The 15221-nt window shown below is 46.0% G+C and overlaps 1 protein-coding gene across 1 annotated transcript in view; it reads left to right on the forward strand.

The window, feature by feature from the left end:
- Positions 1-15221, forward strand: part of Rnf220 (ring finger protein 220) — a 230974-nt gene that overhangs the window by 195128 nt on the left and 20625 nt on the right. The window contains exons 3-4 of the mRNA XM_013016930.1: positions 5397-5442; positions 9862-9963. Coding sequence (XP_012872384.1) covers positions 5397-5442; positions 9862-9963 — 148 coding nt within the window. The remainder of the gene's footprint in view (positions 1-5396; positions 5443-9861; positions 9964-15221) is intronic.

Here is a 15221-nt window from a genome sequence, read left to right on the forward strand (position 1 = left end):
GAGCCAGCCCTGGCTGCCCTTGCCCCGCCCCCGCCTCTCTCTGCAGGGCAGGAGAGGGACGGGGAGGTTCCAGGGATATGCTCTACCTCCCTCCTGAACCCCCAGCAGCATCCTGAACATAGAGGGGCCTTCCAGCCATTTCACAGATGGGGAAACTGAGTCCCACAGAAGGCAAAACCCAAATAACATCGGTGGCCAGTGGTCAAGGCCTCCTCCCCAGCTCTCCAATGCTCCCCTCCTTTGGACACACTCCCTTCTCCTCAGTTCCTACCTCTCTCATTTCCCCGCTGCTGGCTCCTTCCCAGTTTTCCCAAATTACTTTTCCTCTTACTCTGCTTTTGGCTCCTTTGCCCTCATCTCCTCAGCCTCCGCCTATTTCTTTTCTTTTGGTGGGTTGTGGGGCTTGAACTCAGGGCTCTTCCACTCAAGCTTAATATTCTACCACTTTGAGCCACAGCTCCGTGGTTAATTGGAGACAAGAGTCTCACAGACTTTCCTGCCCAGGCTGGCTTTGAACTCAATCCTCAGAGCTCAGCTTCCTGAGTAGCTAGGATTACAGGAGTGAGCCCCCACTGCTGGGACAGCATAGCCCACTTCGGAGCCTGTGGATGATGCTGGGAGGAGCCGGGTGGGAGGCGGGAGAGGGAAATTCCCAAATCAGACAGCCATATGCCTTCCTCCTACTCAGCTCTACTTGAGGAACTCTCCTATTAGAGCCTGTTCTGGGACCAGACTATTTCAGGGGAACCTGTTTAGGACCCTCTGGGAGCAGGCTGTTATTTCCCACACACCCAATGTTTACAAAAGAAGCAGGTACCTTCCAGTTTCCAACCCCATAGGCACAGGCCCCACACACAGGTATGCACACACCCCTATTGATCGTGGAGGGTCTTCATAATGGAAGGGGTCCTAGTGGAGTAATAGCAGTCATGAGCAACATGAGTTGTAGGAGAATGGCTATAGAAGTTGGAAGACAAATGAGGTAGGAGACAAGGTGGGGGGAAATGAGAGAATGGGATGGGAAGAAGCCAGAGGACTTAGCTTGGGGTACTTAACTAAGGAGGAAACTTTCTGATTTTTTGATGATTGGGAAGTTGGTGGAGTCAGAGAAGCAAATATCCATAGGCTGAAGGAAGAAAGAGGCAGGACCCTAGGCAAACATATCTGGGATGTTGAGAGGGTAAGAACTAGAATGGAGAGAGGCAGGGACATAGGTGGGAGCCAAAGATAGAAGGGTAGTGAGTGGCAAGGTATAGCTCCTGGACCTCAGGCAGGAGATGGGGAGGAGAGGGTAGGGTTGGGGAAGAGAGGAGGGGAAAGTGGAGAGGAGAGGGGATGGGAGACGGAGGAATCTCAAAGTGGGGCTTGGCTTGCTCAGAGATCTCTTCTAAAGGCTTCCTGAGCCACTGTGAGAACTAGCTCCCTGGGCAGTGTTTTAAAAAGGCTGAGAGGCTGGGTGACTCGGGAGGAGAGGCGGGGTATGGAGATGGCAGTGCCCCCACCCCCACTTAAGCCTTATTTAAGGCTGGCCTCGGTGTTTGGTTGGGTAATGAACTAGATAAACAATTCCCCAAATAGATTAAAACGAAGTGTAACTTACAAAGGCGGCTGGTGATGATGGTTTATTCCCGGGCAGTGCACCATTTCTTTATTTCCAAGGATAATTCAGTGTAAATCACCTTAATTAAAAGTGTCAGCCCAGCCCATGAATATTGTACTTAGGAACGTGTTTCCTGGGTCCCAGTTATAATTTAAAACCCATGGATCACTAGGCAGCGAGTGACTGAGCAAGGGAGGAAATTGTTGGGGGCGGGCTGTGGAAACAAGGAGGGATGGAAGGCAGAGCTGATGGGCTGGGCAGGAGCCAGACTGCCCATAGCTCTAGAGCTCAGACCTCTCTTCTGCAAAGCAGACCACTCACCAAGCTCTTCAGTCTCTAGAGGATCAGCACACTTGGAAGTGGTACGGTTGTTGGAGGAAAGGGTGAGAGGGAGCCCTTGCTCAGAGAAAGGAAAGGAGTTTCAGATAGAAGCAGCTTCATGCAAGGAAAAGGAAGAATATTGCTAGAAGAAAAAAATAGAAGGATATGCTTGCAAAAGCAGATGCTGCATATCCTGACCTTGAATGGAATCATTATGTCCACCTGCAAAGTAAGATGGAGCCCAGTGACAGCAAGACACTCCCCTAAGTTGCACAGCAATCAAGAAAGAAAAAGAATGTTCGCTTCGGCAACACATATACTAAAACTGGAATGATACAGAGAAGATTAGCATGGCCCCTGTGCAAGGATGACACGCAAATTCGTGAAGCGTTCCATACTTTTTAATTTGTGGAGGGGAAGGGAAAAAACAAATCGTTTAAGTAGGGATACAGGTGGACCCATTGCAACAATGAGATGTACAAGTCGTTATGTCAAAAACGAGCTTTACAACTTTGGTGTGGGGAGGAGGAGGATTGGTAGGGGGATGAGGGGGGGGAGAATAGGAAAGGATGGGAAGGGGAAACAAAGGAGGAGGCTACAATGCTTGATAAGAAATGTACTCATTACCTTGCCCACGTAATTGTAACTCCTCTGTACAGTATTTTCACAATTAAAAAAAAGAAAGAAAGAAAAAGAACTCAAGAGTTCTGCCCTAGAGCCTAAGCCTTGGGTATCTTTAGGTCCAGGCATGGAAAATTAAAAATCAGCAATTTGAGCCAGGCGCTGATGGCTCACACCTGTAATCTGAGGCGGATGGTTCAAAGCCAGACTAGGCAGGAAAGTCTGTGAGACTCTTATCTACAAAAACTATACAGAACAATCACTGGTTATGAGTCACTTGTGACTGATTCATGTTAGTCCATTCTGTTGTTCTGCTGAGTGAGTTATAATAAAACATCAGTGTGGATGATGTGAAAAAAGAAAAAAAAACTAATCAGAAAAAGCTGTAAGTCATGCTGTGTGGCTCAAGTGGTAGAGCACTAGCCTTGAGCACAAAGAGACTCAGGGACAGTTCCCAGACCCTGAGTTCAAACCCGGGAACTGGAAAAAAAAAAAATCAGCAACTTGGGCTTGGTTAGATACAAACTCAAAGTCCAACCCCTTCCTGTACTGTGAGAAAATTATCAACTTTATTAGGCAACTCTGCAAAGTTTTGGTGAAGAGTCAGTGAGTTAACATGTATAAAGTCTGGGTCTGTCATCTACAATAGATGCACAATAACTATTCTTCTCTCTTCTTACCTAATTCCGAATCTAGACAATACTCATCTCAGTCCAAAGCAAGGTGTAGCAAGAATAGTTTGTACAAGCAGATGCTCACTTTGTAGGCAGAGTAGTAGTCAATACTGATAAAAATCAGAAACTCACCAACTAGCTGTTCCTCAAGAGCTGCTGTTTCTTCCCTGTATCCCCAATGCCTAGATTGGGTGAGGGTGCGAGGCAGGGCCTGAGTACAGACCATTATTTTTATTTATTTATTGTTTTGCCAGTCCAGGGGCTTAAACTCTAGGCCTGAGTGTCATCACTGAGCTGGGTCCACTTGAACTACAGCTCTATTTCCAGCTTTTTGTTTTAGTTTTAGTGGAAATAAAGAGTCTCACAGACTTTTCTGCCTGGGCTGGCTTCAAAACACAATCCTCAGACCTCAGCTTCTTGAGTAGCTAGGATTACAGGAATGAGCCACTAGCACCCAGCAGCATGGACCATTTATAAACAGATGTAATAGAACAGAATCTTTTCTGGCTTTCTTTCCCAACTGGTGATGTCTCAATTGTGTGATCAGACTGGTGAATAGCTCTTTACACTCAGATCTTGGCCTTACCCTGCTTCAGTCATGCTGGTGGCCTCTGCTCTGTGATGTAGGTGTGTAGGGATATCTACAAGTGTCTACATCTGTGTGGACATGTGTGTCTGGGTGGGTATCGGTGGCTGTAGGTGTCCACATCTGTGCATGTGTTTATGTGGACTGTGTGCATGAGCAGCGATTCAGCCAGCCTGTGTGGCAGTTGTGAATTTGTCTTTATGGTCATGTCTCTGGGAATATGACCCTGTAGCCCTGTGCATCTGTATGCATGTCTGCATCTCCCAGGGTGACTGCATGTATTTGTGTGCCTGTTGGCAGAATTATAGTCTGTGGATATGTGTGTGTCGGCCTTTAGACCAATGCTTTCCAACCTCAGCTCTATTGACATTTTGGGTTAGATAATTTTGTGTTGTGAGGGACTATCTGGGACACTACAGAATATTTCACATCCTCTACCCACCAGAAGCTCAGGATATAGCTCAGTGGTAGAGCACTTGCCTAACCTCTCTCCCCCCATTGAGACCCACTGGATCTGTCTATGCTTTTGCTTGCACATAAGGTGTGTCTATGTCTGAGTCTATGGTTGCCTGAGCACTTCTACGGATGTATGTTCTTTATAATGCACTTTGTAAGTCCATACATGTCCCCTGTGTTCTGCTTTGGATGCGTGCCTGTATCTTTTGTGCTTTTTTTAAATCTGTGGGTATGCTCCACATGTGCACCTCCTCTGTGTCTATGCAGGGACCCTTTGAAAATGGATTGCATCTGCCTTCATGCACGTATCAGCCAGCCCCTCTATATGCATGTATTTGTGTGTGCATGTGTGCATGCACGTGCACAAAAGTGTGAGCACAGATGTGGTCGAGTATAGTGGGGGCAGCAGGCAGGGAGGAATAGGAACAGGGATATTAATGTTTCTGAAGTGGATCTGATTTGATACGTCTTGTTCCATTGTCAGCATCTGTTTAGCGGGGATTTGTAATACTTTGTGGCTCTGGATCACTCATGCTTAGCGCAGGATGTGGCCTTGCATACCAATTTTGTTATTAAACACAGTTCTTGCCTCCCCCACAGCCCATCCATCACCTCTAGCCCTAGCCCCTGCCTACTCTGCGCTGTCCACCATATTTCAGGGCCCAGCTTCCACCCGCCTGCCGCACCCGATGCCGGAGGGCCTGGGGCTGACAAATTGAATAAGGGGGAGATCATTCCTGGTCTAACACAGTTTACAGCATGTTGGAGGGAGAATTGACAAGAGTCATGTCAGCTCCATCACCTCAATCCCATAGGAACTAAAAGCAGGCTGGGGTCAGAGGGGAGAAGGGGGCCTCGAGAACTGGCAGAATATTCAGGAGTCAGATAAAACCCTATTCCCAAGATCCACTGGGCAGTCTACCATGCCTGGTATCTATGTCAGCTCCCAGTCACCAGTGTGGTTCTTGGCTAGGCTGTGCTAGGCTTGGACTCATGGTTGAATGGCCTGGGTAGAGCCTGGCTAAGCTGGCTGGGCTAGACTTGCTGTACCTTCTCTTTGGGGGGTCTTATTGCTACTCTATCCTTACAACTTAGGCAGTAGGTAGAATGGTCACCCTGTTCTCTTCTTTCTTGGCAGCAAGAATTCCCTTCTGAAGGATGCCATGGCTCCAGGCACCCCCAAGGTAGGTGGCCAATTATGGTTTTCCTCCTGTGCATCCTAATCTAGGCCTACTCAGAAAGAACGGAGCTCTTTGAGGACTCTGGACTATCTCCAGGGCTAGAACATCAGCCTGAAGGCTGGAGCTTCTGTGTCTGTGAGTGCATTATATTTGTGAGGAGGAAATGCTCCTGACTTTCTCTTTTTCAGCTAGGAAAGGGATTCAAATCAAGAGAAGCCTGAGGGTGAGCAACACAGACACTAAGGTTGGGAAGTTCAAAGGAGGAAGATAAAGAACACAGAAATACAGGTCAACATAGATAGTACAAGAACTTAAAAGCCAGATCATAGAGAGAGAGAGAGAGAGAGAGAGTGTGTGTGTGTGTGTGTGTACAGACACAAGGAAACAATGGATGCTGGGTCCATATGGAGAGGCAATCTGCCCACTCTGGACAGACACTATGGAAGAAAAACTTGAAAGTGTCAGATGGGGGGAAAGGGGTGAATGCCAAGTACCTGGCTCCAAAGAGGGACCAAAGGAGCCCTAACACAACAACATTAATTTATAGCAAGAAGTCCTCATAAATGTCCAGAGACAGATCTGGAGAAGAAGGCTAAACCCTCACTTACTAAGCCTTTTCTGCGCTCTTTCCAATAGTTCCCACAATAATCCCTTAGCACAAGTTATGGGGAGAATTGACAGGAGTCATGTCAGCTCCATCACCCCAATCCCATAGAAACTAAAAGCAAGTTATGGGTGTTGAAGCTTGGGTGGAGTGGATAAATTCAGTGAGGGAGAATCCATGAGGAGATGAGAATGAGAATAAACATCAAAGAGAATCTCAGGAATTTCTGTACTTCTAGTAAGATAAAGTGGGGGGGGGCAGGAAGGAAATAGAGGAGGGACAGTGAATAAGTTAGGAAGTCACAGAAGAGCAAGGTATCCCAGGATCCTAAGGAAAAATGTCTGTCTGAAAAAATACGGGCAGTCGGCGGTCCAACAGGGAAAGGGTAGCAAGTAGGGCCTATTATATGGAAAGCTTAAAGTCTGATGACCTCAGAAAGCAGTTTTGGAAAAGGAGCCAGTGAGGCAGATATTACTTTTATTTACATTTTTTATTTTCTTTTTGTCAGTCATGGGGCTTGAACTTACGACCTAGGTTCATTCCCTGAGTGTTTTTTTTTTTCCATTCAATCTAGTGCTCTACCACTCTGAGCCACAGCACCCCTAATTTTCTGGTGGTTAATTGGAAATGAGTCTCATGGACTTTCCTGCCTGGACTGACTTTGAACAGTGATCCTCAGATCTCAGCCTCCTGAGTAGCTAGGATTACAGGCATGAGCCAACAGCACTTGGCTTCAGATATTACATTTTTTTTTTTTTTGTCAGTCGTGGGGCCTGAACTCTGGGCCTGGACGCTGTCCCTCAGCACTTCAGCTCAAGGCTAGCGCTCTACCACTTGAACCACAGAACCACTTCCAGCTTTTTCTGCTCATGTGGTGCTGAGGAATCGAACCCCGAGTCTCATGCATGCAAAGCAAGCAACTCTACCACTGAGCCACCTTCCCAGCCCCAGATATTATTTTTAAAAGGTTGGTCCAACTACTCTGTAGCCTTTTAAAAGAGTGGAAGTAAGAGATCTGAGGAAAGCAGCCTGGACAGGAAAGCTCTGCCTAAAATGTGAGCTTTTCAGCTGGGCACCAGTAGCTCACACCTATAATCCTAGCTACTCAGGAGGCTGAGATTTGAGGATCAAGGTTCAAAGCCAGCCTAGGCAGAAAAGTCCATGAGACTCTTATTTCCAACTAACCACCAGAAAATTGAAAGTGGCACTGTGGCTCAAGTAGTAGAGTTCTTGCCTTGAGCTGAAGAGCTGAGGAACAGTGCACAGGCCCAGAGTTCAAGCCCCACCATTGCCAGAAAAAGAAAAAAAGTGAGCTTTTCCAAAAAGCTCAAAAAGTGGAGCTGTGACTCAAGCAATAGCTTTGAACAAATAAGTTCAGGGACAGCACCCAGACCTTGAGTTTAAGCCCCAGGACACACACACACACACACACACACACACAAACACACACACACACACACACACACACACGACTTTGCATCTTCATTCAGGAAGCTGCTCAGCTTTGGCTAGCTGGAAGAAAAGGAATAAAGAACCTGCCCCAGGATTATCACACACACACACACACACACACACACACACACACACACACACACACACACACGACTTTGCATCTTCATTCAGGAAGCTGCTCAGCTTTGGCTAGCTGGAAGAAAAGGAATAAAGAACCTGCCCCAGGATTGGATTGACACAGTTGGCCAAAGAGGCAAGGACCTCTTAGCCCCAAAGAGAAAATATAGAGGGGTTCCCCCTACCTAGTTAGGCAGCTCTGGACTGGTAGAGGTAGGGAGCCACTGTGGTCAAGTTTGGCCTGGCCTGTAGCACCTAATAGTATGGTTAGGGAAGGTCATGACCACTTTCAGGTTGGACACTACAACCCAGTGACATTTGACACCCAAGCATGGCTGGCAGAGCTGAGAATTAGGACACAGAAGCCTGTGGTCTCTAAACAAACTTTGAGAGACACCATTTCTGTCCTCATGAACCTGGACCCACATGTCTGAATGCACATGCAGGAAGCCTTTTAAACTTAAAACACATTCCTTCGTTCCACAGACATAGGCATATGGATCATCAGATGCAGGGACCAAGAGACAAATTGCTTCACACACACACACACAAACACACACACACACACATGCTTATACCCCCAAATATGAACACCCACAAAGCTGAAGAGCTCCTGGTCTATCCTTGGCCTTGACCTCAGCTCTAGAGAAGCAAGTCATAAGGAGAGGCCTGAAGTAGAAGGTTGAAGCAAGAGACTGAGAGGACAGAAAGGAGGGAGGGAGGGTAGGAGGGAGGAGAAGGAGGAGAGGGTGAGGGGGCCTTAGACAAGATTGATGGCCTCGTTGCCATTAAGAAAAAAATTAGCCGGTGGCGGCTATCATATTAAAGGGTGAAGAAGCCGTGAATTATTTTCTTAAAGATCTTATCGCTTACAATGATAATTTTACCTTCCAAAAGGCCACTTTTAATGAGGCGAAGAGCCAGGCAAAAAGTCATGATTTAATGCCAGGATTTTTTTTTTTCAAAACACATTTTACTGCTTTTTGGTCCATGTTTAAAAAGCGCCAGTGACCTTTTTTTATTCCGCTTGCCCCAGGTGTAATGCTGAGGCCTCTCAGGGCTTCTAACCTAGAGAGAATGAGATAGAGAAAGAGAGACCACAGTAGAGGTTTTCTCATGGTTGGGGGTGGGGGGGGGACTACATTGTTCCCCTTCCTTAGCATCTTCCTTGAGACCAGAGAAGTACATTGCCTGACAGTATCTCTTTCTGGGCTGGGGCTGAGTCACTCACCAGCTAGCTGGGTAAAGAACAAGCTCCTGGTTACACCACCCCAGGCCCTTTGCAACCTCCTCTCTCCTCCAGCTACTGGATTATGGACAAGTCAAGGAAGGGAGGTGCCTCTTCCCTTCAGATGTGCAACATGGCCACAGAATGCAGGTCACATCCTAAGGCTCAGTCGGAGATGAAGGATAAATGGCTGCTCCATCTTTTCCAAATTGCTTTCTTTGGGCTGTCACTGGCGATTTGGCATGGTTTTCTAGGCTGGGGCAGACTCTGAGGGAATTGTGTGCTTCCGGCTCAGAGCTGGAGAAGGTGGGGGGAGGAAGTATGGATTGCTTTCAGGCCTCTGGGCCACCCCCCTATTTGCAGCTGAACAGGCCTTGGCAAGAGCTGGCTCTCAGGCTGAACGTGCCATGTGGTATTTAGAATTGTGGTGCTTGCACACAATTTAAAGCAGACAGTTTATTAATCTAAACTGCAGGCATATGTAGAAGAGGCCATGTGGGATTGACATGGGGGGATTAGTTTTGCTGGGGTTTTTGCTGGGGTCATCGCCACAGCACAGGGATAAATGGACCCAGCATACCTCCCTAGCTGCACGCAGGAAACTCATACATACTATTTAATTTACTGTCTCCATAGTAGGGCAGCCATCAGCCTGCATTAGGGGCAAGCAGGGTGACAGGTATGCAGCTTTACCCCCAACCCTTCAAAGGGATCCCAGAATATCTGCTCTCTAAGGGAGAACAAAGTATGTGTGGTTCAGCCTACTTAGAGTCCTTACCCACTGGGCAGATTAGCCAGAGCAGTGATGGAAGAGGTTTGGACCTTCTATAGGGGTCTACACCTTGTCCCCTTCCACAACCACACTCCCAAACCTGACCACATGCCTTTAAAAATCTCCAGAGTAGCCTTGTTTTCTGCTATCCTTTCTGCCTCACTACTAAAAGCTCCATAGGATTGGGAACTCCAGGGAACTGCTGTAGGTCTCACTCAGCCTGAGCCACATGTCCTTTTCTTCTTCCAGTCCCTCCTATTGTCTGCTTCCATCAAGAGGGAAGGAGAGTCTCCAACAGCATCACCACACTCATCTGCCACTGATGACCTGCACCACTCAGACAGATACCAGGTGAGGAGGTGTGACAGTTAGGTCACCTGGGAGAGAGCTTCAAGGCCATCCATGGTGTTAACTCCTCCCACCTTGGGAGACCAGAGGCCTGAACTATGTTTGGAACCTCTGTGTCTAGTGCCCCAAGTGAACTCAGAAGGCCCAGGTGTCAGGGAAAGGGCCTTATTAAAAAGATGGATTTGAAGGTAAGATGCCAAGGTTCTTTAGGCTCTGAGCACCTCTGAAGCATCCTCTCTATTAAGAAGTATCATTTGGGATTTTGTTTCATGAGAGACCCAGAAACAGCCTTGTATCGCTGAAGATTTCAAACTTCAAATCTGGATCCCTTGAATATTAACCCTGCAGACCTGCCAATCCATGGTATCAGGACAGAAAGAGAAACAGGCAGACACTGTGGGTATCTTAGGCAAACAGGGAATAATCACATTACTAATGATTAGAGCAGGAAGAAACCTTAAAAGTAACAGCATAGCTATAGATGGGCTTTCTTTGAAGTAGGAAGAAAAGAGAATGTTCCCCCAGAAGCCTTGGTTTGAGTAGAAGAGCACTGCCTTTGGGAATTCCCATCTGATGGAAGAAAACAAGGTCCTGCTCCAAGAAACATGTGTCTAAATGGCAACAGAGATTCTAGAGAGCCAAATGTAAAAGGGGGAAAGGCAGCCCTGATCTGATGTGGAAAGGCAGAACAGCAGGGGACTGGTAAGCTAGGTAAAGACCCATGGTCCCTGCTGGCACACAGGAGGTCTTGGATGGAACTAGACAAAGGTGTGCTCTTAGGCACTCTTTCCTCCCAGCTGATACAACCTGGCATCAGGGTACAGAGCCTGGAGATTGGAATGCCAAGTTTGGGCTGGACCTCAGCCTCTGCTGGCACCTTTTGTGATGAATGATTTTGTGTAGAACCCAAACTGCACAGCCCAAAGTGCCAGTACTAAGGAGGGAACCCTGCTCACTGACTGTTTGGGGTTTCTTTGTACTGATCCTGGGGCTTGAACCACAGCCCAAGCCCTGTCCGTGAACTTTTTTGCTCAAGGCTAGCACTCTACCACTTGAGCCACAGCTCCACTTTCTTTTCTTTTTTTTTTTTTTGGGGGGGGGGTCCAGTCATGGGGCCTGACCTCTGGGCCTGGGCACTGTCCCTCAGCTCTTCAGCTCAAGGCTAGCGCTCTACCACTTGAGCCACAGCGCCACTTCTGGCTTTTTTCTTTTTGCTTATGTGGTGCTGAGGAATCAAACCCAGGGCCTCATGCATACAAGGCAAGCGCTCTACCACTGGGCCACCTTCCCAGCCCCACAGCTCCACTTTCATTGGAAATAAGAGTCTCATGGACTTTCCTGAGCTGGCTTGGAACCATGATCCTCAGATCTCAGCCTCCTGAATAACACCCAGCTCATGAACTGTATTTATCTTTTTTTTTTTTTGGTACTGAGGATTAAACCAGGATGTTGCATTTGCTAGGCAAGCACTTTGCTATTAAGCTACATACCAGCCCTCATGAACTCTGTGTCAACTCCTGGGATACATTGCCCTGGTCCAGACAACATGGTTCAAAGTGCAGAAAAGACCCAACTCTAGAAATTCTGGTCTGAGAAGGAGACAAGGCTATATCCTGAAGAGTTCCAGTTCAAAGAATAGGCAGAGGCATGCTTCAGGGCCCCATACTCCCTCCTCACTCACAGCACGAACCTAAGTACCTACCTGCTGAACCATAAAGAAGAACCAACAGGCAGAAAAGCCTCAACTCCCAAACTTCCATTCCTATCCTCTAGTATTCTCTACAGAGTATGAGGAAAGCCTTTGCCTAGAAAGGTACACATAAGACCACACACACACACACACACACACACACACACACACACATGGGCACCCACATCCATATGTAGTGCTTTACATACAATTCAATATGGGAAGAGAGGAAACCCCTAAAGCCAATCCAGGTGTCCTTCAAAAGTTTCTAGCACCAGATTATGACCCAAATTATAGGCTCTAAAGTATACTTTTTAAATAACAGATTCTATAATAACTTCTAAATAACTTCCTCTAGCATAAAATTTACTCCTTTGCATAACCCAGGCTTTCAGCCATTTAGATTTAGTATTTCCAACTTCCCTTACTGATAACTGCCTTCCAAGAATGCAAAGGCCTCTGTTCTCTGCATGAATGTTCCCCCTCCTCCTCCTAGAAGGAGATCCTTCCAATGTGGTGGCTTAATTATCATTACAGAAGCTACTTCTTTAAAGAAACTATACTCTTTAAAGGATATTATTTCATTCTGATCCATCAACTTTTTTGTTGTTGTTGTTGGTCCTGGGGCTTGAACTCGGTTTGGGCGCCAACCCTCAGCTCTTCAGCTCAAGGCAAGGGCTCTAACCACTAGAGCCACAGTGCCACTTCTGGTTTTCTGGAGGTTTACTGGAGATAAGAGTCTCACAGACTTTCGTGCCTGGTCTGGCTTTGAACCGTGATCCTCAGATCTCAGCCTCCTGAGTAGCTAGGATTACAAGCATGAGCACTGGTGCCCAGCTTATCAACTTATTTTTTATTTATCCTTCAACATTCTGCCCAAATGCCATCTCTTCCAAAAAGCCTTTCTGGATTAGCTATCGCTTTTTATGACCTTTTTGAGACCCTGTTATGTCCTACCACTCATCTTATTGTGACCATATTGTGACCACTCTGGTATGTTTCTGTTACCTATTATTGGATAGCAAACTATCCCAAAATTTGTTGGCTTAACACGAGTTAACATTTCTTGGGATTCTCTGAGTTCACTAGGCATTCCTTCATTTATGCAGCTGGGCTAGAAAGTCCGAAATGGAGTTTGGAAGTACCCTAGTTCTCTCAGCTTCTTTACTTAGCTGTCACTGGGTAGTGCCCCAATAAGGTAATGAAAGACAAAGCTGCAAGACTTCTTGAGGCTAGAATCTGAAATTCACGTCCATGATTTCTACCACTTTCTATTAAGCAAAGCAAGAGCAAAAAGTTAGCTTTTAATCAAGGGATGAGGAAATGCAGCTCTTGAGAAGCTGAAAAGAATTGTGGCCAATTTAATCTATCACAATGAATCTGACTCTTCTCTAGACTTGGAGTTCCTCCAAGGCAAAGACCTTGTCTTATCCTTCCTTTACTCAAAGGTTTATCTAGTACTACTCATGCTCAGTCCAAAGTCCTTGCCTTCAAGGGGTTAGATTTGCAAATAGATCATTATGGCCCAGTGTTTTAAGTGCTATGAGAAAGGTATAAATAAGTTTCTAAAAGCAGCATGGAAGGTGGAAAACCAGAACGAGCATCACAGAGGAGATACTGACTGCACAAGGAAGAAATGAATCTCAGATAAAGGCACTTGGCATAATGCTGTAGCATGGAATGATGTATTGAGGGACCTGTTAACAGCTCTGCTGGGATGGAGAATGCTCACTGATGTTAGAAGGGAAACTAGTGGGAAAGGAAGATGGAAAGTAACCCAGGAACTAATTGGGTATCACCTGCTCTTTACACAATATGTAATTAGGTATGTGTATGTTTTTTTTGTTTTGTTTTGCTTTTCATTTTTTAGTGCCAGCCCTGAGGCTTGAACTGAAGGTCTAGGCACTGTCCCTGATCTGTGCTCAAGGCTAGTGCTCAACATCAGCTCCACTTCCAGCTTTTTTGGTAGTCTCATGGACCATCTTTCCCAGGCTGGCTTTGAACCCCAATCCTCAGATCTCAGCCTCCTGAGTGGCTAAGATTACAGACCTGAGCCACTAGTGCTGGACTTTTTTTTTTTTTTAAATCATTTAACCAGGTCTTTAAAGCAGAGGGTAATGGTTTCTGTTTTGAATCCTAGCCCATGCTGAGAATCTTTAAGAGGTTGTAGAATCTTTAAGAGGTAGTGGAATCTTTAAGAGGTAGTAGGTAAGGTATGGTCATTGGGGCATGCCCTCAAAAGGAAATTTTCAAGACTCCAGTCTCTTCCTTTTTCTTTGGCTTTCCCAACATGAGGTGAACAGGTTTTCTTTACCAGGTGCTCCTGCCATGCTATGTTGCACAGGCAAAGAGCAACAGGGCCAACTAATTAGGCTATAACCTCTAAAACTGTGAGCCAAATAAACCTTTTCTCCTAATAGGTTGATTGCTTATTTGTTATGATAATGGAAAACTGAGTAACACGTAACAATCTAGGATTCAGGGTACTCAAACTCTAGTTCAAATTTTGACTCAATTCTCATAATTTAGGTTAGAGAAGTCACTTCCCTTTTCGATGCCTGTTTTCTTAGCAATGAATATGAAGCCATGCATCCTTGACTAGGCCTTAAAAGCAGAGGGTATTGGTTTCTGGTTTGAATTCTCACTGAGAATAAAGGAGGACCCAAAAGGGTACATCAGACTAGATTTCAGATGGGCCTTTTGGAGACATTCTAGATCCAAACTAGAGCAATCCTCCAGCTCTGCACTGGGGTCAGGGCTTCTGTCATGGTGTCCTTGCCTCACTGCTCCCCACTTTATACTGATATGCTGGGTGATGAAATAGATATGATTCTCAATATAATGGGCAAATATAGTCAAAATATATGTCATCAGAGAAAAGCCAAAGAACTGTGAAAACTCAAGAGGAAGCAACACACTAAGCATTGGGATGAAAGACACAAAGGCTTGCCCAGAGTGTTTTAAGGATGGACAAGTTAAACAAACAAAGAATACTGGGGGTAGGGAAGAGCATCTAGCCCAGAGTACAGAACATGGGGTGCTCAAGAAGCTCAGCAAAGCTAAGTGTTAGGAGTTCAAGGAAAGTTAGACATGGTAGAAGAGACTGGATATGCAGCCAGGGCAGGCCCTTATCCCATGTTACAGACCTTTTAGGTGGAAAAAAAAAATCACTGAACAGTTTAAACAAGGGGAAACAATTTTGTACAAAAATGTGGAGGATAGGTTGCAAGGAGAGAAACTGAAGAGTAACAGAGGAGCTTAGAGACAACTGCAAAGTGAGAACGCTAATGAGATTAAAACCAGAGCATTAACAATGAAGGTAGGTAGGCGTAGCCACTGAAATAACACTGAAAGATGTCTTTATCAATGCCAGGACCATGCTAGGTTCTGGGTTTATCTAAATGATTTGCACACGAGTGGTCAGCCTACCAATAAAAAAAAACTATGCAAGCTATGAGGGTAGATGTAGACGTACACCATTTTTTCCAGTAGGCCTAAAAGGTTGAGTAGGAGATGTAGAAGAGATGGATATGAGAAAAATTAAGGTATCTTTAAAGGTAGATTCCCCAGC

This window comes from Dipodomys ordii, unplaced genomic scaffold (assembly GCF_000151885.1).
Source record: "Dipodomys ordii isolate 6190 unplaced genomic scaffold, Dord_2.0 Scaffold33, whole genome shotgun sequence".
Taxonomy (NCBI): Eukaryota; Metazoa; Chordata; class Mammalia; order Rodentia; family Heteromyidae; genus Dipodomys; species Dipodomys ordii.